At 40.7% G+C, this 26,392-nt stretch overlaps 1 protein-coding gene across 11 annotated transcripts in view; it reads right to left on the reverse strand.

Moving 5' to 3' along the window:
- The window catches only part of obscnb (obscurin, cytoskeletal calmodulin and titin-interacting RhoGEF b), a 58,476-nt gene that overhangs the window by 25,450 nt on the left and 6,634 nt on the right, over positions 1-26,392 (reverse strand). For 4 of the 11 annotated variants that reach the window (XM_058398121.1, XM_058398113.1, XM_058398115.1 and 1 more), the window contains exons 4-40: positions 25,927-26,187; positions 25,231-25,536; positions 24,884-25,150; positions 24,691-24,797; positions 24,323-24,491; positions 23,801-24,076; positions 23,099-23,374; positions 22,246-22,527; positions 21,229-21,504; positions 19,557-19,832; positions 18,502-18,777; positions 17,566-17,841; positions 17,028-17,303; positions 16,494-16,769; positions 16,111-16,386; positions 15,769-16,035; positions 15,293-15,562; positions 14,726-14,992; positions 14,166-14,432; positions 13,969-14,081; positions 13,654-13,807; positions 13,371-13,532; positions 13,077-13,181; positions 12,652-12,918; positions 11,939-12,208; positions 11,310-11,576; positions 10,959-11,225; positions 10,318-10,584; positions 9,819-10,088; positions 9,395-9,664; positions 8,595-8,861; positions 8,236-8,502; positions 6,697-6,966; positions 5,581-5,850; positions 5,101-5,379; positions 4,430-4,696; positions 3,168-3,440 (exon numbers count right to left, since the gene is read on the reverse strand). In XM_058398121.1, the coding sequence (XP_058254104.1) occupies positions 3,168-3,440; positions 4,430-4,696; positions 5,101-5,379; positions 5,581-5,850; positions 6,697-6,966; positions 8,236-8,502; positions 8,595-8,861; positions 9,395-9,664; positions 9,819-10,088; positions 10,318-10,584; positions 10,959-11,225; positions 11,310-11,576; positions 11,939-12,208; positions 12,652-12,918; positions 13,077-13,181; positions 13,371-13,532; positions 13,654-13,807; positions 13,969-14,081; positions 14,166-14,432; positions 14,726-14,992; positions 15,293-15,562; positions 15,769-16,035; positions 16,111-16,386; positions 16,494-16,769; positions 17,028-17,303; positions 17,566-17,841; positions 18,502-18,777; positions 19,557-19,832; positions 21,229-21,504; positions 22,246-22,527; positions 23,099-23,374; positions 23,801-24,076; positions 24,323-24,491; positions 24,691-24,797; positions 24,884-25,150; positions 25,231-25,536; positions 25,927-26,187 (9,252 nt within the window). The remainder of the gene's footprint in view (positions 1-3,167; positions 3,441-4,429; positions 4,697-5,100; positions 5,380-5,580; positions 5,851-6,696; positions 6,967-8,235; positions 8,503-8,594; positions 8,862-9,394; positions 9,665-9,818; positions 10,089-10,317; positions 10,585-10,958; positions 11,226-11,309; positions 11,577-11,938; positions 12,209-12,651; positions 12,919-13,076; positions 13,182-13,370; positions 13,533-13,653; positions 13,808-13,968; positions 14,082-14,165; positions 14,433-14,725; positions 14,993-15,292; positions 15,563-15,768; positions 16,036-16,110; positions 16,387-16,493; positions 16,770-17,027; positions 17,304-17,565; positions 17,842-18,501; positions 18,778-19,556; positions 19,833-21,228; positions 21,505-22,245; positions 22,528-23,098; positions 23,375-23,800; positions 24,077-24,322; positions 24,492-24,690; positions 24,798-24,883; positions 25,151-25,230; positions 25,537-25,926; positions 26,188-26,392) is intronic. The other 7 variants (XM_058398117.1, XM_058398122.1, XM_058398120.1 and 4 more) reach the window with 6 other exon arrangements.

Below are 26,392 nucleotides of genomic sequence, written 5' to 3' on the forward strand. Positions count from 1 at the left end.
CAATGAAGGATCCAGTCAGGAAAATGTAAGTAGCCATACACCACCCATATGCAGAATTTCAACATTTTGAGATGTGAGGAGCAGCAAATCCAGTAGTAAAACAGAGAATGTTGCACATCAGATTATTTCAGTGTTGGGTGAACTCTCAGCATGGGGAGTAACATGAACAAGCTCTTTTGTATATAAACAGGTTTGTCTGTCTGGTGAAGGAAGTGAGGGAGCATAGATGTAATTTTTATGATGCCTTTTTATGGAAAACGACAGTCATCGCATCCAACAGCTACCTCCTGGTTGGCAATAAAATGCCTTGTTATGGTAAACAACAGTCAACGCATCCTATAGCTACCTCCTGGTTGGCAATAAAAAGTGCATCTCTTTCTGACATTTGTGAAATTGTTACAGTGAGGGGAAAAAATTATTTGATCCCCTGCTGATTTTGTACGTTTGCCCACTGACAAAGAAATGATCAGTCTGTAATTTTAATGGTAGGTTTATCTGAACAGTGAGAGACAGAATAGCAACAAAAAAATCCAGAAAAACACATTTCAAAAAAGTTATACATTGATTTGCATTTTATTGAGTGAAATAAGTATTTGACCCCTTTGTAAAACATGACTTAGTACTTGGTGGCAAACCCTTGTTGGCAATCACAGACATCAGACGTTTCTTGTAGTTGGCCACCAGGTTTGCACACATCTCACATCTCAAGGAATTTGGGCCCACTCCTCTTTGCAGATCCTCTCCAAGTCATTAAGGTTTTGTGGCTGGCGTTTGGCAACTCGAACCTTCAGCTCCCTCCACAGATTTTCTGTGGGATTAAGGTCTGTGTTTGTTGCCTTGGCTGTGTGTTTTGGGTCATTGTCAGGCTGGAATATCCATCCACGACCCATTTTCAATGCCCTGGCTGAGGAAAGGAGGTTCTCACTCAAGATTTGACGGTACATGGCCTCATCCATCGTCCCTTTGATGCGGTGCCGTTGTCCTGTCCCCTTAACAGAAAAACACCCACAAAGCATAATGTTTTCACCTCCATGTTTGACGGCGGGGATGGTCTTCTTGGAGTCATAGGCAGCATTCCTCGTCCTCCAAACACGGCGAGTTGAGCTGATGCCAAAGAGCTGGATTTTGGTCTCATTTGACCACAACACTTTCACCCAGTTCTCCTCTGAATCATTCAGATGTTCACTGGCAAACTTCAGATGGTCCTGTACATGTGCTTTCTTTAGCAGGGGGACCTTGCGGGCGCTACTGGATTTCAGTCTTTCACGGTGTAGTGTGTTACCAATTGTTTTCATGGAGACTATGGTCCCAGCTGCCTTGAGATCATTGACAAAATCTTCCAGTGTAATTCTGGGCTGATTCCTCGCCGTCCTCATGATCATTAAAACTCCATGAGGTGAGATCTTGCATGGAGCCCCAGACCGAGGAAGATTGACAGTCCTTTTGTGTTTCTTCCATTTGGGAATAATCGCACCAACTGTTGTCACCTTCTCACCAAGCTGCTTGGCGATGGTCTTGTAGCTCATTCCAGTCTTGTGTAGGTCTACCATCTTGTCCCTGACATCCATGGACAGCTCTTTGGTCTTGGCCATGATGGAGAGTTTGGAATCTGATTGATTGCTTCCTTCTGTGGACGGTGTCTTTCATACAGTTAACGAGCTGAGATTAAGAGCACTCCCCGAGAGTGCTCCTACTGTAATCTCAGCTCCTTACCTGTATAAAAGACACCTGGGAGCCAGAAATCTTTCTTATTGATAGGGGATCGAATACTTATTTCACTCATTAAAATGTAAATCAATGTAGAACTTCTCTGAAATGCGTTTTTCTGGATTTTTTTGTTGTTATTCTGCCTTTCACTGTTCAAATACACCTACCATTAAAATTACAGACTGATCATTTCTTTGTCAGTGGGCAAACGTACAAAATCAGCAGGGGATCAAATAATTTTTTCCCTCACTGTACATGGTGCTCAAATTCTACCTTTAATGGATTTTATACATACTGCTTCAATCACATCGTGTTGTCCAAGTGTAACATCAGCATGGTCTGCAAACCGTACATAAACTGAACCCCTATGACGACTTGAATGCAGTCTTCTCCATTTCAGAATTAAGCTGTCCAGAACTTAAGCAAGATGTACAGTTATGTAAGCAAGAAGATGTAACCATAGTTTCCGAGATTAAGTGAGATGGGATCCTGGTCAATGACTGAAAGAATGAGGACATGGAACCCCACACTGGTTCTTAACTTTACTGGAAGTCCTCCAGTCACATACAAATAAATCAAAAGCCTTCCACTTCAAGTAAGTTTTCAAAAAAAGATACATCAATTATTTATTATAGCATTACTTGCAATTTTACTGGGAATTGATGGTCTATCTAATCTTCATGTGTTGACTTTTGAGATGTCCTTCATCAGATGAATTACAGCTAATTTGCAAATATTCAGATTTTTCTAAAACATTTCAAATGACTGAAATGATGAACCAAAATGTAGGCCATGCACAGGTGAGTTGCCAAGCAAGACACTCATTCATCTGGTTGAGGGGGGGATAGCGCTTTTGAAGGCCACTGCAAGCATTCTAAAACTTTTACTCAACATTTTTTTTTTTTACCCAAACCTTTCTCTGTATTTATTTATTTCTTCATGGAAGAAAGGTTTTGAGAGTCCAGTAGGAAATAATTCATACAAACATACATGAAAGGGCGTTATGTGTCCAGATATATTTGTTAGACATCTAACCCTGTAACATTTCTAAATTACACAGAGTAAAATCTTCCATGAAGTCCCAAAATTTGGAAAAATTGTTCTCACAGAATAATATACATTAGCCATTATACAGTTCTGTTAGAAATAACGTAAAACTAGTATATTAATGAAAACCTGCGATTGTTTGTGCAGCCTGAACTCTACTGTCGGAGGTTTTGTTATAGAAAATTACTGAACACAGAATTCAGCTGCGTGGTATAGGAAATTACTGAGCACTTGAGAAAAAATGAGAGTAAAACAAGGTACAAGTAAAAGCAGGTCAGCTGGGCTTTTGTTAGTTTGTCAGTTGAGGAATTTCATGGACCAGTGCCTGGTCTACAGTCTCCCTTGAAGTGGTGCAGGGCCATTAACAAAAGTGCTGATCCGCACCCCTCAACACCTCCAACCTGGTCCGATACCTTTAACTAACAGCCTAGCCGAGGACGTCAAGCTTCCTGTTTTGAACAGGACGGTGCCCGAGTCGCTTGGCGCCAGGTTCTTTAGGGTGAGGGTGTGAATATTGTCTTCACCCACCCCAATAATACTGAAGGGACTGTTCTCCAAACGGGTGCCATCCAGCCACCACTGGACTCTCCCTTTGGCACGGCGAGACAGTTGGCAGGTGAACACTGCCTGCTCTCCCGCAAAGACATCAGTGCTTTTTATACCAGACACAATGAGTACCTCAGCCTCTGCAGAGACCACAGACAAACAGCTAATCAATAGCATCCATAGAACCATAAATATGTCAAATGTGAGCAAGGATATACTTGAGCACAATTCCTTTTCATGGATTTAAACTGCTGACTAGCTTGCCAGAAAAACAAAAAGCGTATTAGTATAAATGGAGTTTGATGTTTAGTTTACAGTATATGATAAGGAAATGTTGTATATTGAATGATAGTTGTGCACTTACTGTAGGAATACCTGTGTGGTGGCCTGGGAAAAAGCCAGTCACATTGTGCAGTGGTCATTTTGTACTACATAGACAGTATGGAAAACTACAGAATCAAGCTCAAGCATTTCTGTTTAAAGTTTCAACTCCATTTACGCATTTATTGTCTAATTTACTGATGGAAATACTGTGTGTCTTATCACCTCAGGTAAAATTGACTTGGAGTTTAAACGCAAGCCTAATCAAGGTCTCAACGCTCCTGATGATGTTGCATCATCTTTTGGCATTAGCAAAATAATCTTGAAATATGTTTCTTTACAGTAGAGCCAAATTATATTAACCCCCCCAAAAAAAACTTTGGCTGTTGTCTTAAAATTCATCTGCAGTGACTTCCCGTGTGTTTTCTCAGACCACCACACATACATTATGAAGAACTTTGGATTAGCCATTCAACAGGAAAAATGACCAATAGATAAGATTAGAAATCCAAACATCAACCTTTCTTTTTCTAGGAATACTAACAGACCTTATACAAAAAAAAGATTTACTTTAAAGCTAATCCTTAAACCTTTAATGCATAAATTACTTAAAAAACATTCCAGCTTTAGATGTCTTACGAATTAGGATGTTCTCTATACTTGTTAAAAAAATCTTTAATTAAAATGCCATTCATTGGATTCTGGCACAAATTGAATTATATCCCAATTGTGCATGGTATGCATGAAAGGGTTAAAAGTTAAATCCTATAAAGCGATAAACGCTGAAGTGAAGAATGATGTTCATTACCTTGCACTGAAACCGAAGCTGTTGTTAACTGATTTCCAGCATCACAAGTGTAATAGCCGCTGTCCTCTGGTTTCAGGTCGTTAATGTAAAGCTCTTGTATGCATCCCTCTTGCTTCAGCTGAAACTTCTTACCAGGTTGCAGGACTACTCCCCCTTTACGCCACTCTACGTTAACGCCGGGCTTAGAAAGTTCACAGCGGAGCGTAACCATGTCACCCTCGACAGCATCTTGGTTCTCCAATTCCTTGCGGAAGATGACTGGGGATTCTAAAGAATGTGAGAGGAACAAATGAATGTAGGTAAATTTGGAAGGGATCAATGACATTGTGACCAACAACTGATATAATTGACACTTGAAGCAAGCAAGAGACAAAGGCCAGCATCCTGTCTAAAAAGTGAAACTGAATGAGCCAGCGTGACGAATTCACACCATCTCCTTGCCTCCTGAAATACAAGAATCTTGTCATTTTGGAGGACCTGGATATCACTCTGAATGTTAGTGTTAGGATCAACATTCACAGCAAAATTCATAAAGTACATGACATAACATGGCGCTATTGTGCATACATGCACCCAGAGCAAACACCGAAAACCAACACTCTGTGGCTAATCGCTAGCTACAGATGAAGTACCAGAGACTTGCAAGCACTTGCAGAGAACTGACCCTTTACCTTTGGGTTTCGCCTTCACCACCAAGGAAGCGACAGTCCTCTCAGAGCCAACAACAAAGGCCACGTCGCCTGAATCATCAGGCGTGACCATTTTTAACACTAGGCTGTGTTCCCTCCCTCGGCTGCTGATCTGATTCAAGTCATTGTTCTGGAGGTGATTGGAGCCTAGCCACCATTCGACATTAGTTACTCCTGTCTGGGACACCTCACAATGGAACACGGCGTCCTCGCGAGTGGTCACTGTGACGTCGGTAAGTTCTCTTGTAATTCGTACACGTTCTAGATAAAGAAAAGCGCACAAAAAGCCAACTCTTTCTAAATATGAAAAAATGTGATCGTTATTATTAAAAGCTTATGAAATAGTCCATCAAATGCCATTTTAGAGTTTTGTCATTCCAGTAAGTCATTGATTTCTACATCATAACTGAATAATGCTTGAGGAAACGATTAGAACAATGCAAAGAAAAACAAATTGATCACCTTTGACACTCAAAGTGGCTTTGGTTTGTTTGTCTCCGACTTCACACACGTATTCTCCAGCATCGCCCACTGTTAGCTGGTAGATCACCAGAGTTTGGATTGTGCCATTTTTCTGAATGGAGTACTTGTCTCCTTCAGAAATTACTTTTCTGTCCTTCTTCCAGGTCACTTGGGCATCAGGGGTCGAAGTTTCACAGGATAATGTAGCTTCATCTCCTTCTACGGCTTCCTGGTTCTTCAAGTCTTTTGTAAATTGGACCACAGGGACAGCTGGAAGTAAATGGTATGAAAAATAGTTTAAATAGAATAAAAAAACCCACAAAATGTCTTTGAACAAAGACAAAAACAGAGTATGACAAATATACTTGGACACTTTCACTGGGATGGACGCTTTGTTGCCGGTAGAATATGGTGTAACAATAACAATATTCAGTCAGATGGAGCAACCCTTTTACCTTCAGATAGAGATTGTACTTTTGATAGCTAGTTTTTTGTTTTTTTTTTAAATTAGATGAAAAAATGTTCTTTTGTCCATGTACTGCATTGTGATTCTGTTGCACCGGATTATCAGGAATCAGGTTGATATGGTGAGGGAGAGGCTGATAAAGGAATGACTGTACAGCTGAAGCAACGTAGTTACATGGACATTCCACAACATTAAAGAGATCAATGTTTTAATTAAATAAAAATGTCTGTGTCAGCACTTCAGAAAAGGCTAGCAAGGGAACTGTAACGTTGTGGAAAAACCTAAGTAACTACAAATGGATAAAAATTACAATGTTATTTTTCAACGAAATATTCTCTGGAATAGTTGGTAAATTGCTGTGGCATAATATGGAATGCCTTTACATGAATTCTTCACTCATTACAACCTAATTGTTATAGTTAGGAAGGCAAGGATAGGGAGAACTGTTTAACAAAAAAAAAGGTTAAACAAGTGATTAATCGAATCAAACAAGAACAATTAATCGATAATTAATTAGTAGTCTATAAAAGCTGTTTCGGTATAGCAGTTCTTAAGTAATGTTATTCCAAAGAAAGGTGAGGAAATTAAAGGAACAGAAAGGAGAACTGCGAAGCCTTGCAGCTGGTGGAGCCGTCAGAGACCGAGTTTACCTTTAACCGTGAGACAAGCAAACGAAGTGTGGCTCCCCACATGGAAGGACACGGTGCCCGAGTCTTTCTCAGTCACGCTCCTTAGAGTGAGCGAGTGCCTTTTGCCTTCCACTTGGATTACGTTCATCTCGTTGCTCTGGAGAGGAACACCCTGAAGTTCCCAGTTCACATTCTGGGCGCCGTCATGAGATACAAAGCACTCAAAGGTCACGTCATCTCCTTCATTAATGATGCAGCTCTTCAGCCCGGTGTCAATAGTAATGTCAAGTTCTGTTTAATACACATCATCCAGGACACATTTTAAGCCTTCGGTAGTGAATGCTTGAATTCAGTTGTGGCCATTTTACCAATTGAACTGAATTGAACCCTAGTCAACAAAGTAGGTATACATTTCTTTTTGATGTTTGCTTTCTCTGTCCAAATTATATGCAGGAAATGATTTATTCAAGGTTTGAGAAATGTGTGTCCCCATCTATATATATATATATATATATATATATATATATATATATATATATATATATATATATATATATATATATATATATACACACTCACATTTTCTTGTATTAACTGAATCATTATAAATACCACATGACGTATGTAAATTCTCCTGTTAAATTTATGAATACAATAAATTGCATGCATCCTGATAAATATGGCCAAAAGTATGTGGACAACTGACCTTCTCACCAAACTAATGCCACAAAGTAAGAATACATTTTTCTAATGCATTACAATGGAAACAAGAGTTTTAAACCTGTTCTAGAGTGACAGTGCCCCTGTGCACAAAGCAAGCTCCATGAAGACATGGTGTGTAAAAGTTGGAGTGGACGATCTCCAATGTCCTCCACAGAACCCTGACCTCAACCCCACTGAACACCTTGGAGATGAACTGGCACACCAACTGCACCCCAGACCTCAACCAACATCAGTGCCTGCTCTCACTAATGCTGTCGTAGCTGAGCACTGTCACACTCCAATAACTAGCGGAAAGCTTTCCCAGACGAGCACAGGTTATCGTAACAGCAAAACGGCAAAAAATGGGGACAATAGTTGTGATGGTCCGATGTCCAAACTTTTGGCCATATAGTGTGTATTAAAAGCTTAAAACATCTAATTCAAAACTTACAACAGTGCAGAGATATAGAGTAGCTTAAGTTAGATTCTACAGTACAAAGTGTTCAAGCAATTGTAGTTCAACAAAGCAGAGCATTAAAATGTGAATTCAGTAATTAAACCTAATTTCTACGCCTTTAAGACCAGTAGTGACATTTACACCTAACACAATCATGTGACAGGTTTGGTGACAGGTGGTAAAATTAGTAGTGTAAAATGTGAGAAATGTGCCCCGTGCAAGAAGAAAGGAAAAGTGGGAGAAAAAAGAAACAGTGGGGTAGATAGAAAGTAGTGTGTGATTTTTAGAAAGGAAAGATTTGGAAAAATATGAGTTGAACCATGCAGGAAGGTGGCATGGAATGGAAGTGGAGCATTTAACATCACTGGTGCCAGTTAGGAAGACAGAATCTTGGTTCCTACCCTTTACCGTGAGTTGGGCAGAAGTCGTTTCATACCCAGAATCACAGGAATACTCTCCTGAGTCTGCTTCCTGGAGCTTGTAGATGACTAGCTCGACCACTGCGCCGTCCTGCCTTAAATGGTGCTTGTTGCTGGATTGGAGAATCTTCTGATCTTTTCTCCACACTACAGGTGCTCCTGGTTTGGTAAGTTCACACCGGAATAGAGCGGTTTCCCCCACTTCAGCTTCCAGCTTGTTCAGAGGGATTTTAAACAGAATGGGTAGTGCTGCAAAGTGAAGAAGTGGGGTTCAAGGGGAGAAAAATGAAAAACCTGCCATGTCATCCTTCACACGGAATCCAGATTTGCTAAAATCCTACCCTTTACTTCTAGGTGTGCTGTAGTTTTCTGATCTCCACAGTCACAGGTGTAGTCTCCAGAATCTTCAGGGTCAACGTCACGGATTATCAACTGGACGAGTTGGCCGTCTTGCCGGAATTCATATTTGGAGCAAGAACAAAGGTCTACTTCTCCTTTGCGCCACTGAACCGGTATACCTGGTTTAGACAGCTCGCAGCACCAGGTAACACTTTCCTTCTCCAAAGCCTTCTGGTCCTCCAACCCACGAGTGAAAACAGCAGGAAGAACTGATGTTTCGAATAAGAAGAGAATTGGCAAATAAGGAGATGCATGTTTTCCCCCCCTGCAAACATTGTGCCTTTATTTACAAACCCAGTGATCTATTCCAGATCTATCTATTCCAAGGGCCTCTTGATGTTTGCATTTAGTGACCTCTGGTGTCAAGAAAGGATCGAGGGAAAGGGGGGAAAACCCTGTGTTGTACTGAAATGAAAATTTAAGAACTCAAGTACTTACCATACACTGTTATTAAACTGACATCAGTTAGAAATCTACAAAAAACACTTATGAATCACCTGCTAAATTTCAAAACCAGCCTCAATTTTCATTCAGCCAAGCCAAGTTTTTTTTAGATTTAGGTTTGGTTGTTTTTCCAGCAATCTAATTATTGCTGTGGCATAAGAGGAATAAAACAGATGTGCTTGTATATGAAAATAACCGAACTTCAGGATGGTAACAGTAACTCTGATTTGGGTCAAGCTTTTTTTTTGTCTGGAATCTGCAAACCTAAAAGTATCAAGAAAGATGACTGAAGAAGCACCTTTGATTTCCAGTTGAGCTTTTGAGGTTGGCCCACCGGTCACCTCACAGCTGTATCCTCCAGCATCCTTAGCAGTAACACTGTGAACAATCAGCTTCACGACCTTATTTTCCCGAATCATCTCATACTTTAGACTCTTTTGGATCGACTTTCCACTCTTACACCAGATGACATCCAAGCCGGCCTGAGAGAGCTCACAGAAGAATACAGCATCTTCTCCAGGAGCAATGCTAACATCCTGGAGCTCTTTAGAGAAAGTAGGAATTTCGCCTGAGGGAGAAGGGAAAAAAGAAATGAAGCTTTAGATATAAACTTCGGAAGATTAAACACAACATACATAAAAGCCCTCTGAGGTGTGATTGTCATTTCAGTTAGCTGAGAAACCTGCCTTGAAAATTAAAAGCCCCCCCAGCAAACCCCTCACCTTTAACAGCCAACGTTGCTCTCGAGTTCAAGTCCTTGAGAGTGAAAACAAGCTCCCCGGAGTCTGACCCAGTCACTCCTTTGATACTAAGCGTGTGCTTGCGTCCTTTGCTGCTAATCTGGAAACGGCCTCCGTTGGTCACAGGTTGGCCTTTCAGGCTCCATGAGCATGCGTCTGAGCATTCTCGAGAGAGGATACACTCAAACACGCAGGTCTCACCGGCTGTAGCCTCCACAGACTTCAAGCGTTTTGTGATGCCAATGCTGATGTCTGTGTGATGGGGGAACTCGTTAATAAAAGGAGATCAGCTGAAATGGTATACTGAATAACACACAACACTGTTGAAATATTGATTCTGATTAGTCAGAAAGTGTTCAAATCACAGGTTTATATTACTGAGCTCCAAAGACAGATAAGTGTTTAATTCTATCGTTAACGTATAACAATCTGAGAGTCATCAGATAAAGTCCATCTAATGCAACTTGTCCTTTCATCATACCTCTAATGGTGACCTTTGATTTCGTAAGATCTGTACCAAGATCACAGCTGTACTCCCCGGCATCCGTCTGCGCAACATCCCGGATCGTCAGACCCAGGATCCTGCCGTCATGCAACAATTCATGCTTGCGGTCTGCCGAAAGGATGGTGCCATCTTTCCGCCAAATCGGGGACACTGTTGGCTTTGAGGCTTCACATTTCAGAGTTACAGTGCCTTTTTCTTCTCCAATCACGTCATCAAGCAGCTTAAGGAAAACGGCTTTCTTTTCTGCAGATCAAAAAATCAAAATAAAGTGTTTAGAAGTTCCATGGCAGAGGAGTCTTGCAATAGTACTTTGCATGTGTATTTATTCACATCTAGCTCCATACATCTTCTCCTCAACCTTGACCCAGTCTCTGATACCATCTCTAGTACCACCACAACCCTGCTTAACAGTCAAGAGTGTGTCAAATGTGGCTCTCATCAGAAAATAGAACCCTCTGACACATTTTTTTTCAATAAGAAATAATTATGTGTATTAATAACTATTGACTTTCCTCATGGTATATATTCCCAATCAAGTTAATTTCTGTTCCAGGTTCCACCACAACACAGCAAGTTCAGCAAGGCATTTTAAACCTTGTTTCCCAAAACAATGTTACCTTTGACATTCAGGCAGACGGTCTGCTTTTCTTCTCTAATCTTGAAAGTGATCTTCCCACCATCTTGAGGTGCCAGGTTCTTGAGTGTGAGGGTATGAGTCTTATTCACATGTTGAACATTGTTAACCTCGTTGTTGAACAGTGCCTTGTCGTTGAGGAACCACTCTGCTTCCTCGTCAGCATAATTCACCTCACAGGTAAACACAGCATCACCACCTTCATCGACGTCCACATCAGTCAAGCTCTTGGTGATCTGAACTTTACGCACTGTGGACCAACCAGTTCAAAGGTAAGTAGTGTTAACACATTCTCTAACACATCTTAAAACATTAAAGAAGGAAATCATTTCACCTTCAACAGTGAGAGTGGCTTTGGTCTCACAGGTCCCAACACAACAGCGATACTCGCCAGCATCGTCTGGACTCAATGCCTGGATGAGCAGCTGCACTTCAGCGGCACTTTGTTTCATGATATACTTGCTGGACGCCTCCAGAGCAGTTTGACCCTTAAACCAACACACTTCTTTAGGAACAGCGGACAGCCTGCATGACAGCTTGACTGAGGCCTTTTCTTGGCTGGTCACATTTTTCAAGGGCACGACCACCTCGATAGGACGCTCTGTGGAGGAAATAAGAGTTGTCTTTCAGCAATCCAGGGCAAGAGCACTGTTGAATTGTGTGGTTAGGTGGCTGTAATAAATTTTTTGTAACAGCATTTCTAACATTAGTACAGCTGCAGATCACAGGTTCAAGCAGGTTATCATACATATGCACAGTCTAAAACCAGTAGTAAAATGCATCATTTTTTTTTATCTATAAAATATGCAGTGACTGATAGATTTGTGATCTAAGATGAATAAAATATTGCAGTTCAGGTCATATCACAATACCCTGCTGAACAGGACCCCATGGAAGTTTATTATCCACTACATTATAAATTTGGTTTACAGCTAAATCTAAGGATTTTGTAGCGTCAGAGACCTTTGACCATGAGCTGAGCAGTTGATTTGCTTTTCCCGGCGGTGAACTGCACAGTTCCTGACATGGACGCTTTGGTCTTCTTAATCGTGAGGCGATGCATTGTTCCTTCCTTCTCGATGTCAACATCGCTGCTCTCGCTCAGGATTTCCCCGTTCAAGGCCCACTTTACAGGCTTAATCGTTTCTATGCTGATTTCCACTTCGAAATGAGCTGCAAACGGTTCGGTCACTTCCACCGAGTTAAGCTCCTTGACTATGCTGATGGCCTGTTCTGTAAATCAAGACATTACATTACGACCTTAGCTAAAGCCAGAGTTGTCAATATTCTAAGATAAACTCCAAAGACATAGGAAATAAAATTAACTATACAACATTTATACATTTTAATTATAACACATTTAATTACAACACCTATATTGAAAACAGCCTAAATTCTGTAGCTAGCAAAGAAATGTATATATTAAAAAATGATATGACCAACATACTTGAGATTTTGTAATAACATTAAGATGTATACCAATATGAGAAGTGGCAAAAAGTCTATAAACAAAGACAGTAAAATTACATTGCATCATTGTTTAATATATATATATTATAATCATTGAAAATCGATATGCTATGACTTTTTTTTTTTTTATTTAGTAAAGAGACACTTAATTTTTTATGTCCCAAAACGTAAACCTGGGTATTATAAACATTTTGCCTCGCCATTACCCTCCACAAGCAGCTTGCACGATGTCTTTTCATCAACTGCATCACATGTGTACATGGCCTCGTCCCCAGAGTCCACGTCATTGATGGTGAGCTTGCGATACACGTCCTCGCTGGAGATCTCGTACTTCTTGTTGGCTTCGATCTTGTCCTTGTTCTTATACCATGTAACCGTGGCACTGGCTCGAGACACCTGACACTCTAAATGCCCCCGGTGTTTGTACATGGCAATTTTGTCTCTGAGCTTCTTCACGAATCTCACAGGCAATTCTGTAACCATTTTAAAGCTCTTATGTACAGAACCAAAAGACCTCAAAAGAGATCGTTAAATCCGACAAGATCTTGTGTTACTACACGAAAAAAATTATTTATATTATCAAAATGCATGCAGCAGTCAACAGACACCATGTTTGCATTAAAGCACCAACCTCTGACTGTGAGCTTAGCCACTGATGAGGCCTTTTCAGCCACAAACTTGATTTCAGCAGCATCTTCAGGCTTCACGGATTTGAAGAGTAGAACATATGTTCTTCCTTTAAAAATGAATATGAGCACTACTGTTACCACCCAGAATTTCTATTTTGCTGCAACAGCACATAGGAAATGTTTTTCTCTTATACCTTACCAAACAAACATTATACATTTATAACATTATATAAACCTGTGATACACAACCGCTGTTATAGCATTAATATAGAAACATTAACGCAAACGCAACTCACCTTCTTGTCTCATCTTGATGTTGTCCCCAGCTTTGAGTTTGATGTCATCCTTAAACCACTGACCCTCCACTTCGTCGTGTGACACCTCACAGACAAACGCCGCACTCTCTTTCTCAGTCACTTTCAAATCCTGTAGCTGCTTAATAATCTTGATATCACGGGCTGCGGAAGAGCCAAAAAATAAGATGGTTGATGCCTAAGGTCAAAGTCTCTGCTTCTAAAAACTGAAAAGTTAAACCACAGATTCACATGAGATATTAAATAAATTAAAGTTCCTCTCTACCATGAACGGTCAGCTTGGCTGATGTGTTGTCATCCGTTGTTTTGCACACATACAAGCCTTGGTCTTCATATGTACACTTCTGGATGAGGAGGCTACGCTTGCAACCTTGGGAATGAATCATGTATCTCTTTCCTGGTTTCAGTTCCTCTTCATTCTGAGGAATATGTTCGTGTTCATTGTGTGCATGGATGTGTAAGTACATAATTTATGTATAATATTTAGTAATATATTAAACCATTCAGAAACTACAGATACTGTTTTTTCAGTTTTATATTTTGAAGAGCTGGTTGCAATGAAAGAATATCATCTATATACCTTAAACCATTTCACATCAGCATTCGCTCGGGACACTTCACACTCAAAGGTGGCTTTTTCCTTTTCCGGAGTAGTCACATCTTCTAACGGTCTGAGGATTTTTGCAGGAGGTTCTGCAAAATATAAAATAAAGCTGTACAATAGGATTCACAGAAAAATATTGTAATTTAAACTTTAATCTAAGGAGAGATCTGTACCAGTGACGATGAGTTTTGCTGAGGTGTGAACACCTTCTGCCTGGAAAGAGATCATCCCACTGTCTTCTATCTTCAGCTGGGACATGGTCAAGGAATGTTTATTACCCCGAGTTGTCATGAGGATTTTGGGATTTGCCCTCAGTTTTTGGCCATCTTTGGTCCAGAAAGATTCCACATCAGGCTGACTGAGCTCCACTTCCATTGTTACCGTCTCCTGTTCATGGACTTTCATCTCTTTCAAGCCCTTTACAACCTGGATCTTCTTCTCTAAAAGGGTCACAATTGGGGTACATCATTAGAAATTCATTGGAAAGTCTTTCAGGTAGGAGTGTAACACAATGACACCATCTGTATCCATTAAGTGCTTCATATTATCTGTATCCACATTCAGATATTGGTAAGGAATTTATGCTGAAGTAAACATTGTGACATTGTATAAGCATATTGAAGGAATGCCACGGTGAATGTGTGCTGTAATCAAAGCAAAAGTCCTTCCAACAAAATAGTGAGAGACTTCTTTGGCCAGGCAGTGTGTATATTGTGTGTACCATAAGACTTACTTTCTACAGTCAGTTTGGCCTGAGTCTTATCATCCAGAGTTTCACAAGAGTAAAAGCCTCGGTCAGCGCAGGTTACACTCTTAAAGATCAGAGTCTGTTTAACTCCATCAACTTTAATATTTAGATTCCCTTCAGGCTGCAGCACAATGCCGTTCTTCATCCACTTGACCTCAGTGGATGGCCTACTCAGTTCAACCTCGAGCTCCACAGTGTCCTGCTCTTGGACAGTTTTGTTCTCCAGCTTCCTAATGATCATTACAGGGAGCTCTGCAAAGTAAAACCACAATGTTGTCAGGCACTGAGGGATCACCACATAAACAGAGTTTTTACAGTAGCATCCATGTGTGTATCTAATTACAGAGGAGCTATAGTGCATAAGTAGAGTAGATACTGTACTTGTTTTAATTTAATATATAAATAGTAGATTGCTATGCAGGAAAAGTTACAGATGGTAAACTTTATAAGCCTATTTGTAAATGTAATCTGATTGCCACACAAATGGCAAACCAGTTAATGGACTAAGTAGAGACAGGCTGAAAATATGTATAAAAATTTGGCACGTCTTACTTTGCACTTGCAGAGTCGCTTTACACACTTTCCCTTCAGCGTCCACGCTGATTTCTCCCACATCCTCTAGTGTTACTGCAGTGATCGTGAGCGAATGGCTGGTGCCTCCGTGAGCGATCTTGAATTTGGGCCCAGAGGTGACGGGCACGTTATTAAACAGCCATCTCAAGCTCACATCTGCAGGAGTGATGGAACACTTGAAGATGGCATCCTTGCCTTCGTTTGCCACGACATTGTTCAACTTGGACAAGAACTTCACCAAACGTGGAGCTATAACAGAAACAATGTCTGTGTACACCTTGTGTAAATATAAATGCAGTTCAAGTATATATATCCAAGCAATTGCAAAATATTTATTGTTAGACACAGATTATGTAGCACATTCGCCAGACAGCTCGCCATGTTCTATAACTCAAACACATGATTTGACCAGAACTACCATCAGTGCTGCTGTTGGACTGTGGAGGATTGCTCACCTTTAGTGGTAATCTTAGCACTAGTCTTGTCATCTTTGCATTCGCAACTGAACTCTCCTTCGTCTTCCTGGACTACAGAAGACACGGTTAGTAAACGTTGAGCTCCGTCAGCACGTATGACATATCTGCCGCCAGGCTTAATTTCTTTGCTGTTGTGTCTCCAGAGCACATCCCCTGCAGCTCGATTTAGCTGGCAGGACAGTGTCATGGTGCTGCCCAGGACAACAGAAACTGGCTCTAAACCAACAACAAACTTCAGTGGAGATTCTGAAAAAAGAAAGAAGTGTTAATTGCGGGAAATAATTTTTAAATTCCATAGATGTAAAACCCCACCACAGATACCTTTTATCTGAACTTGGAATTCCATCTTGTCCTCAGCTGTCTTACACATGTAAGTGCCTGTATCCTTCGCTTCAGAGGATTTAATGATAAGGACATGAGACAAACCTTCTCTCTTCATTTCATACTTATTACCCTCCTTCAGCTCTACGCCGTCCCTGAACCAACTAATATTAGCATTTTCTGTTGTTGTTACAGTGGTCAGGACAATATTCTCTGTTTCTTGCACAGCAATAGTTTCTTTTATACTGGATTTCTTCTGGAATTTAGCAGGGGCATCTATAGAAAGATTTAAGGATTTTTGAGTAAAGTGGACTTGTAATCATGAATGAATCAATAGCTGTTGTCAATTTATTAATGGAGAATGCTAAAAACCAACAACATACCTGCCACTTGAACCTTAAAGGCCAGCTTCTCATTTCCTACTTCACAGGTGTACTCTCCTGCGTCCTTCTTCTCCACACTGTCCAACACCAGTTGACGGATTTTTCCCTTTGTCTCCATGTGGACGGTCTTACTGGAGATCAGTTGTTTGCCGTCTTTGTACCATTTCACCTCTGTTTTCAAGTCTGACACTTCACAGCTCAGCATGGCTTTCTGAGAGGCAGAAACTTTCACTTCCTTTTGATAAGTGTCTTTGTTGATGAAAGTAGCTTGAGGTTCTAAAGGGACAATTAATGAAAATCATACAAATAATTGTGTAGAGGCATGTCTTAAACACACAAAGTCAAACCCCTTCCACTTGCATATCTGATCCATTCTTGTATCCTTTCAAGCTTCCACATACAACTCAATGCCCCTATTTAAGCCAGTTGAATGTTGTTTTCTATATGATGGGATGAGTCAAGCTGGGACACTTTTTGTTCATCTATATTTTAACTATTTAATTAAATATACAAATTTTTAAAAACATTTTATACCTGCCACTTGAACCTTAAAGACCAGCTTCTCGTTTCCCACTTCACAGGTGTACTCTCCTGCGTCCTTCTTCTCCACACTGTCCAACACCAGTTGACGGATTTTTCCCTTCGTCTCCATGTGGACGGTCTTACCGGAGACCAGCTGTTTGCCGTCTTTATACCATTTCACCCAAGTTTTGGAGTCGGACACTTCACAGCTCAGCGTGGCTTTCTGAGAAGCAGAAACTTTCACCTCCTTCTGATAGGTGTCTTTATTGATGAAAGTGGCTTGAGGTTCTGAAGGGACAATTAATGAAAATCATACAAACAAACGAAATAAAACCAAAACCCTTCCAGTTGCACGTTTACTCCATTCTTCTGCCTTTTCATGTTTGAAGGAGAACAGCGATTCTTTCACATAGAGGTCAATGCTATCCCATATTAGCCAGCTGAATATGCTATTTTCTATACGATGGGATGAGTCAAGCTGGGACACTTTTTGTTCATCTATATTTTAACTATTTAATTAAATATACAAATTTTTAAAAACATTTTATACCTGCCACTTGAACCTTAAAGACCAGCTTCTCGTTTCCTACTTCACAGGTGTACTCTCCTGCGTCCTTCTTCTCCACACTATCCAACACCAGTTGACGGATTTTTCCCTTCGTCTCCATGTGGACAGTCTTACCGGAGATCAGCTGTTTGCCGTCTTTATACCATTTCACCTCAGTTTTCAAGTCTGATACTTCACAGCTCAGCGTGGCTTTCTGAGAAGCAGAAACTTTCACCTCCTTCTGATAGGTGTCCTTGTTGATAAAAGTGGCTTGAGGCTCTGAAGGGAAAAATTATACAAGACGCTGATGTATCTGTACCTAGAGAGACACTCTGTCAAATACACCAGATAGAAACACTGGACAAATCCCTTCCACTTGCACATTTGCTTCAATTCTGTCTGATACATGTCTAATTGGTGGGAGACATCGTAAATTTATTAGCTAGCCCATCAAGCACATGGGAGCACTAGTGTGCTTGCCCAGTTCCAGGACTGGTTGCCCAAAATACTAAATAAAACTAAAAACTGGTATTTAAAATACCTAGTTAATTAGATCATTATATGTTCAAATGCATTAACAGACTAAGCCAAATGAACAAATACATGAATTCCCAATACCAAGTCATTGAGCTACTGTGCCTCACAAAGGAAAACATTAGTTGAGTCAGGTTAAGATTTTACAGCAACATGGGTACATCACAACATTCTGCTCATCCTGCGTGCCTGAGCAACATGTTTTTCAATCTCCATTTGGCAAAAGCTATGAAAGAGCAAAGCTCCATTGTTCATGGTTTAGGGTTACCCATTTTAAACAGTGCTCTGGAAAGCTGCATAAATTGCCTATGCCAGAGTTGCTGCAGATGTTTTCAATGTTACAAAATGAGTCCAGTCTATATGTTATGTATAATTGACTGGTAAAAACTCAAACATTTTACATACCCGCCACCTGAATTTTAAAGACCAGCTTCTCATTTCCCACTTCACAGGTGTACTCTCCTGCGTCCTTCTTCTCCACACTGTCCAACACCAGTTGACGGATTTTGCCCTTCGTCTCCATGTGGATGGTCTTACTGGAGATCAGCTGTTTGCCATCTTTATACCATTTCACCTCAGTTTTGGAGTCGGATACTTCACAGCTCAACGTGGCTTTCTGAGAGGCAGAAACTTTCACCTCCTTCTGATAGGTGTCCTTATTGATGAAAGTGGCTTGAGGTTCTGAAAGGATAAATATTCAATAATCTAAATGTACAGAGTTGAGAGTACAGAAACTAAACCAAAACACAGGACGAATCCGCTGCCGCTTGTACATCTGTTCCATCATGTCTACAACAGGTTTAGACCTGGGTGGAAAAATCATAAAGAACTTAATTAACCCTCCACGCAAGTGGAAGCTCCAACGTGTTTCTCCAGTCCCACGTTCGGTTCCATGGAAATCTATATAATGCTAAAAACAGTAGATTAACATAAGGGACATTGAGCCAAGTTAACTAGTTAAGCACATTACTACAGGCTCAGCAAAATAAAATCTGCTAGTCCTGGCTTTGTTCTTGATGAAGACATTGAAGAACAGTAGAACTACATCTGTAGCGGGTACTCAGGCAATAGCTGTTCTTTTACATGCAATTCTAGACTGCCCCATATAAGACAGTGCCCTAGACAGCTGGCTATGTTGCCTGGCCAGGGTTGCTATTGTTTTCTGTACAGACGTACAGGTTCCCAACCCTGTTCCTGACTGTATACCTGCCTGAAAATTTGTTTTCCTCAATTTCCTTACATTCAACACCACCGACTCAAGCAATCAGCTAATTAACAGCTGTTCCATAGTTGAGGAGAGTTTGTGGGATTAAAGAAACCGCTAAAATGCGATTGACTCCAGGACCGTGGTTGGAAACTTGTATATTAAATATTGAGTAAAGTCTTGATGCAATCTTCGCCAGTCACATATGAACCATGTAGAAAATTTAAACATCAAACATTCAAAACTATTTCCATACCTGCTACCTGAATTTTAAAAACTAGCTTTTCATTTCCAACTTCACAGGTGTACTCTCCTGCATCCTTCTTCTCAACACTGTCAAGCACCAGTTGACGAATTTTGCCCTTTGACTCCATGTGGACGGTCTTACTGGCGATCAGCTGTTTGCCTTCTTTATACCATTTCACCTCCATCTTAGAGTCAAACACTTCACAGTCCAGTGTGGCTTTCTGAAAAGCAGAAACTTTCACCTCCTTCTGATAGGAATCCTTCTTGTTGAAAATTGCTTGAGGCTCTGAAGAGACAGTTTAATGCATCATTAGGAATCTGCTGCTTCTTAGTTGTGTCACGTTTAATATGAGCAATATTTGACAAAATGAAAATTCCAAACAGAAAAACACCACATTCCGAACACAACTGTCATCAGTTCCAATCAATACTGAGGTGAAGACCACATTGTAGTGAAGGTGGGGGTTGTTTATTTTGAAAAACTTTAATGCTATGTCAGTGAGGGCTAAAAACTCCAAGTAGGGCCACTCTTGATGGGAGACAGGTCAGGCTAAAGAGTGATATCTGAAGACAAATATGAGGAGTCCAAAAAGACCATGCAGAATTCTTGGATTAGGGTTACCAGACCCACCATTGGGAATGGCACTTTTTTGTGAGGTAAAGAACCAGTGTTAGTGGGTAAGAGAAAAGTTTGAACTAGAGACAGTTGGCCTGCCACGCAAAAAGACTGTATGAGCTCTGGTACCAAACTCCTCAACTGGGGTGGTGTCTCTTACTTTGAGGCAGAGTACGTTAATCTTGGCAGAAAATGGGGCTGCCTCTACAAGTTTTCAAGATGCAACAAGAAGTTCTTCATTGCATTTAGCCTTTTTGGAGAATGTAGAGCTGGTGCTTAAAAATATACCACCCACTGACCCCATAGTGCTCATAGTCTTTAACGCTTGTGTTAGAGATGATGGAGAGAATTAGGGGGTATAATTGTGAGGAAAAGCCTCCTGGATATGAACACAAGCGTGTACCAAGCCATGTACTTTTAGGTGTTTTTTTTTATAGTAATTTACACTTTGAAACACTTTTCACACACTTACTTGCATGTGCACTTGGTAACCAGTGCACCTTACCTGAAGGTCAATGATTAAATTTTATTATTGCATCGATGGAGACCATATGTTTTAAACAAAAAGGTAAAGAGGGGCTGGTTCAACTGAGACATAGAAAGCCTCAAAGATGTTTTTGCAAAACGACCTTTCAGAACGTCTGCTGATCAAATGTGAGGAGTTGTTCTCTAGAGAGATCTCTAGAGGAATTTACTAACACAATTGACATCCCTCTGTCTTCAGGAAGCAGATCCAGAATTCCTGGCTTTTTTGAGACCACAGCCGAGGTTACTATGGCAGTTCCTGAAACTTTATAAAGATAACCTCCGGTTGGCTCTTGCTGTATCTGTTCCAACCACATCCCACTGGGCCCTGTGGCAACTAGAGCAGTTTTAACTCTGAGATGGCTTGAGAACCTGTGGGTGTACCCTAGGAACAGCTGGAATCTTTATTTTGGATAGAAAAGTCTGGAGTGACAACCTCAGTCTACTATCCCCACCATTGAAAACATAAGGAAAATGAATGAATATATAGCTACTAATAAAGATGAACACTGAAGTAGATAAGACATTGGTAATTTCCTACCTATCACCTGAATCTTAAAAACCAGCTTCTCGTTTCCTACTTCACAGATGTACTCTCCTGCGTCCTTCTTCTCCACACTGTCCAACACCAGTTGACGGATTTTGCCCTTCGTCTCCATGTGGACGGTCTTACTGGAGATTAGCTGTTTGCTGTCTTTATACCATTTCACCTCAGTTTTCAAGTCTGATACTTCACAGCTCAGTGTGGCTTTCTGAGCGGCAGAAACTTTCACCTCCTTCTGATAGGTGTCTTTGTTGATGAAAGTGGCTTGAGGTTCTAGATTAAGAAGCATATCAGGTCACTCAGACTGCACACACTCAGGAGATCAGGAAAATCCAAGGATTGGAAGGTCCAATGGTGTTAGTCTGAAGACTGATGCAATGAGTCAGTTAAACTAACTTTAAGGCATGTTTGAAAACTGAAAACTGCAAGTCTTATTTGCATAAGAAACAAAAGGTTTTTTTTTTGCTTATTATATAATGCATTCATCAGGATAGCATGTTGAATCTTAACAAGTATTAGTTATACTCATCTCCTTTGTTATTGAGATTTGTCCAGAAATGAAAAACAATGAAGCTTGTGACATGCCATAAGAAAGTTTTTCTCTATGGTGTCTCTATGGCAAAGCTAGCATAGCCAGGAGGAGTTGGACTAAACAAGTACTAAAATTTCATTCCTGTGCTCACTGTCATACAAACAAAGCTATATGGCAAATGTTTGGGCATGTGTGGCTTAATTAGTTGAAATATAGCCTGCATGAGGTTTTAATTACAGGCCAAGACTCAACAATAATGTATATTGTGCAATGCTGGGTAGATACCTTCCATTAAAGTTAAATGTCTCCTCACAGAAATCTATAAAAATCATCAAAATGCCTTGAGGCCAGAAGTAATAAGAGCAAGAGACAATTAATGAACGCCTTCTGACCTAACAGAATTAGCAGCAGGGAAGGGGACTAAAGGGGAAACATGCCAGCTAGGACTAACACTGATGAATGAAAAAGGTCCTTTTCCATACCTTCCACCCAGATCTTAAAGACCAGCTTCTCGTTTCCCACTTCACAGGTGTACTCTCCTGCGTCCTTCTTCTCCACGCTGTCCAACACCAGTTGACGGATTTTTCCCTTCGTCTCCATGTGGACAGTCTTACCGGAGACCAGCTGTTTGCCGTCTTTACACCATTTCACCTCAGTTTTCAAGTCTGATACTTCACAGCTCAGCATGGCTTTCTGAGCGGCAGAAACTTTCACCTCCTTCTGATAGGTGTCCTTGTTGATGAAAGTCACTTGAGCTTGAGCTTCTGTTTGGGTTGGATGTTAAATGGCGTTTTCAATGACGTATAAAAAAATTAGCCTAAACAAGATTTTTGTTCTAGATTTGTGAGTAAAAGTTAGAGTAAAAGGAATTGCTTTGTCAATTTGCTATTATTAAGCATAATACAAAAGAAATATTTGGATAAATAATAAATATTCCTTCGCCTGGCTCTTTGGTTAATCACCTAATATTAGATGTACCACAATCTACACAGTAAAAGGACACAATTAAGCACAACACGAGGGGCAGGACAGCCTATTAGCTGCTGTATCCATAGTAAATTTAATTAAGGTTATATGATTTTGCAAATTAAGACTCAGATACTGAAATCTCTATTCAGCTCTATTTTATACCCCTCCATTTTGTATTCTGTTCTGTGCTTCTCTGTTCTGCTTGACTCCATTCAACTCTATTGTTTAAATACATTCTATAATATAGGACCTTACTTTGCTTAAATTTCATAGATTCTACTCAATTCTCTCACAGAGCTCAGAAGGGCAAACGTAGAAAAGTAAATGCAAAAATTTAAATAAAAACCATCCAAAAATCATTCATACCCATCACAAGTATCTTAAAGACCAGCTTCTCGTTTCCCACTTCACAGGTGTACTCTCCTGCATCCTTCTTCTCCACACTGTCCAACACCAGTTGACGGATTTTGCCCTTCGTCTCCATGTGGACAGTCTTACCGGAGACCAGCTGTTTGCCGTCTTTACACCATTTCACCTCAGTTTTGGAGTCGGACACTTCACAGCTCAGTGTGGCTTTCTGAGCGGCAGAAACTTTCACCTCCTTCTGATAGGTGTCCTTGTTGATGAATGTGGCTTGAGGTTCTACAAAAACAAGCATTAAAAGACCATGTACAATGACCATGCCAAACACAGGATGTTTACAAATGCCTGTACATAAAGATCAACTGTGCATATGGATCAATCATTCTACTTTGTACCATAATACTCTATTCGGTTTTATTCTACTCCACTCTGTTCCTCTTGATTTTCTTCTCCTCTATTGTGTTAAACTCTTTGACGTTGCTGATCATGAACATTGCCTGTGTTTCTATAAGAATCATTAAATGATCATAAAGACTGCACATTTATTTAAAAATGGTGACAGATACTTCTTAAACTAATGTTTGCATATAATTGAGCTGGAATTTAAATTTTGTTAGCACCACTTGCTTTTGTGAAATTAGCTCTGTCCGTTTGCTTCTTATTCTCTTTTTCTTAATCTCCCAGACTAATTAGCGCTGGTTTTACCTTGTACTCTGACCCTGAATGCGACCTTGTCCTCTCTCGTCTCACATGAATAGTGTCCTTCATCGCTCTGCTTGGCTCCTTTGATAACCAGTTTTCTCTGTGTCCCCTGGGACACGAAGGTCACCCTGTTGTCCTCCGCTATTTCTTTATGCTCCTTCTTCCACACAACAGTGGTTGTAGGCGATGCCACCTCACAACTCAGTGTCACATCACCCATCAAGGGAGAAACCTCCAGGGGTTGAGTCTTGGGCTTGTTCACAAACTTCGCTGCTTCCTCTGATGAGAGATTAATAAAATACATTTCTTGGATGAAATTACTCAAATTAAAAGGGTTTTGTTTGTCTCCAATTTCTCTTATTCCCTCTATGTCCCCCTTTATTATATGCAAAAAAGATTAAAGCCTAGAAACCTTTTATTATGATGGTCATTATGATTTCATTTCAAATGTACATTGGGAAATGTCTGATATCAAAAACCAGTGGGTTTCTGTCTGTTTGGAATCTTCATGAAAGCTTTAGCTACCTTTAACAGCGAGCTGGATGGACATCTTATCACCGTCACACACACACTCATAAATCCCTGCGTCCTCATGAGTGACATTATGAATGGTCAGCGTGCGTTTACATCCCACACTGGAGGCTTCGTACTTTTTGCCAGTCCTTAATTCATTACCGTTCTTCCTCCAGGAGACCTTCAGGCCACAAAGACATGCAAAGTTAATTAAATTTCTCTACCAGCAGCAATTCTGGACATGCTTGTTATAGGACACTTAATTATTACACAGAGCAATCAGAATCTGGAATTCAACAGCACTGTTATATAAAATCATGTAATGGATATTTTAATGATAAACACAAAATAAATAATACCACTCCAGAATCTGTTAATACCTGGACACTGGCATCCGAGACCTCTGTGTACAGCTGGGCAGAAGAATGAGCGCTGAATGTGAAGATGTCCACTTCAGAGTATTTCCTGGTAAAACATGCTGGAGCAGCTAAAACAGGAATAAATTTGTGGACAGTGTGAGAAGGTGTACATGGTATTTCTTCTTCCACATTAACTCTCAAGTATGCTTCTTACCTTTTACACTTAGAGTGCAGACGCTTTCCGATCCTCCACCCACAAACTTGACCTGAGCTCCATCCAGAGCCTCGGTCACCTGCCTGATCACCAGCGTGTGCGTGGTCTTCGAGCGAGTTATGAGGTAGTCAACGCCGCTGCGGATCAGTTTGCCATTGAGCGTCCAACTTCCAGAGCATGTTGCAGAGAGCTCCACAGTGAAGGTGGCCTCCCCGCCGGACGCGGCGGTGCAGTTTCGAAGACCTGATGTCACCGAGGCGGTCGGCTCTGAACAAACAAAGGGCGAGATCAGTGTGATTGGACAAGACATTTCTGGACTACAACGTGAAAATTAAAAACCCATTTACCAAGATAAAATGTTCCAGGAACCTCCAGATAGGCGCTCTGCCCAAAATCGTTAACGGCTGAAATGCGGAACTGGTAGCTGCTCTCCTCTGTGATGTTGTTGATGGTGTACTGGCTGGTAGACACAAGATCCATGCCCGTAACTCGAACCCATGTCTGAGCTCCCACCTTCCGCCTCTCCACCACGTAGCCATTGATGGGGACAGGTCGCTCGGTGTCTGGCCGAGACCAACTCAGCGTGATGGAGTTGTCCGTCTTGTTCAACACAATCGGTTTGACAGGGGCATCAGGAGGATGTTTCCTCGGTGCTAGGCAAGAATGAAACACTCGGTGTTAATAATAAAATGTATTTATAAAGCACCTTTCATGTACGTGGTAAAAAAAAAAAAAAAAGCCACTTAAAAAGTATATATAATGTAAAAATACAGAAACAAAATATATGTGAAAATGAGTACATATTTATACTAAAACCCTGAGAGCATTTTTAAAATAATTCTTAATATTTTCACAGTAATTTTCAGGTTACAGTGCCAACTCCAAGATGTGGTTCAAATTAAAACCTGCCTGGAATTTTAAAAAAATGTTAAATGATTGGGATTTGATCGAATATGTTCAATAAATATTGACAACTTCTTGAGTCAGCGTTTTAAATTAAATACTCATGCAAGACAAATACTAACCTGCTACTTTTTCCTCACCTGTAACTGAGAATCGTGTGGAGGTCTTGCAGTCGCCGGCGATGAACGCCACCTCACCCGAGTCCTCTGCAGTGCAGTCACGGATGGTGAGCGTGTACTGATTAAGCGTCCGAGCAATAATGACCCTGGAGTCTGCCTTCAGCTTCTCTCCATTCCTGGTCCAGTAAGCATCTTCAACAGGGTGCTCGAGCTCAACACAGAAGATCACCGTATCGCTCACCGGCACAACTGTCCTTCTGGGCAACTTCTTGGTGATGTTTCCTGAGCATGCAGATGCACACAGTGTCACAAAAATGCACAGCTTGCTATGATACAGAGAAAACGGAAAACAGGCTTTTTCGGAAACGGGTGGAGAAGAAATTTCCAGCTTTACATTTGACTTTAATAAGTGTTTACACTGGAGACTCATTACATATGTTAAACCTGATTACAGAAAACTTCTCCTGTGTAACCTGTGAGAATAGGT

This window comes from Hemibagrus wyckioides, linkage group LG01 (assembly GCF_019097595.1).
Source record: "Hemibagrus wyckioides isolate EC202008001 linkage group LG01, SWU_Hwy_1.0, whole genome shotgun sequence".
NCBI classification, from domain to species: Eukaryota; Metazoa; Chordata; class Actinopteri; order Siluriformes; family Bagridae; genus Hemibagrus; species Hemibagrus wyckioides.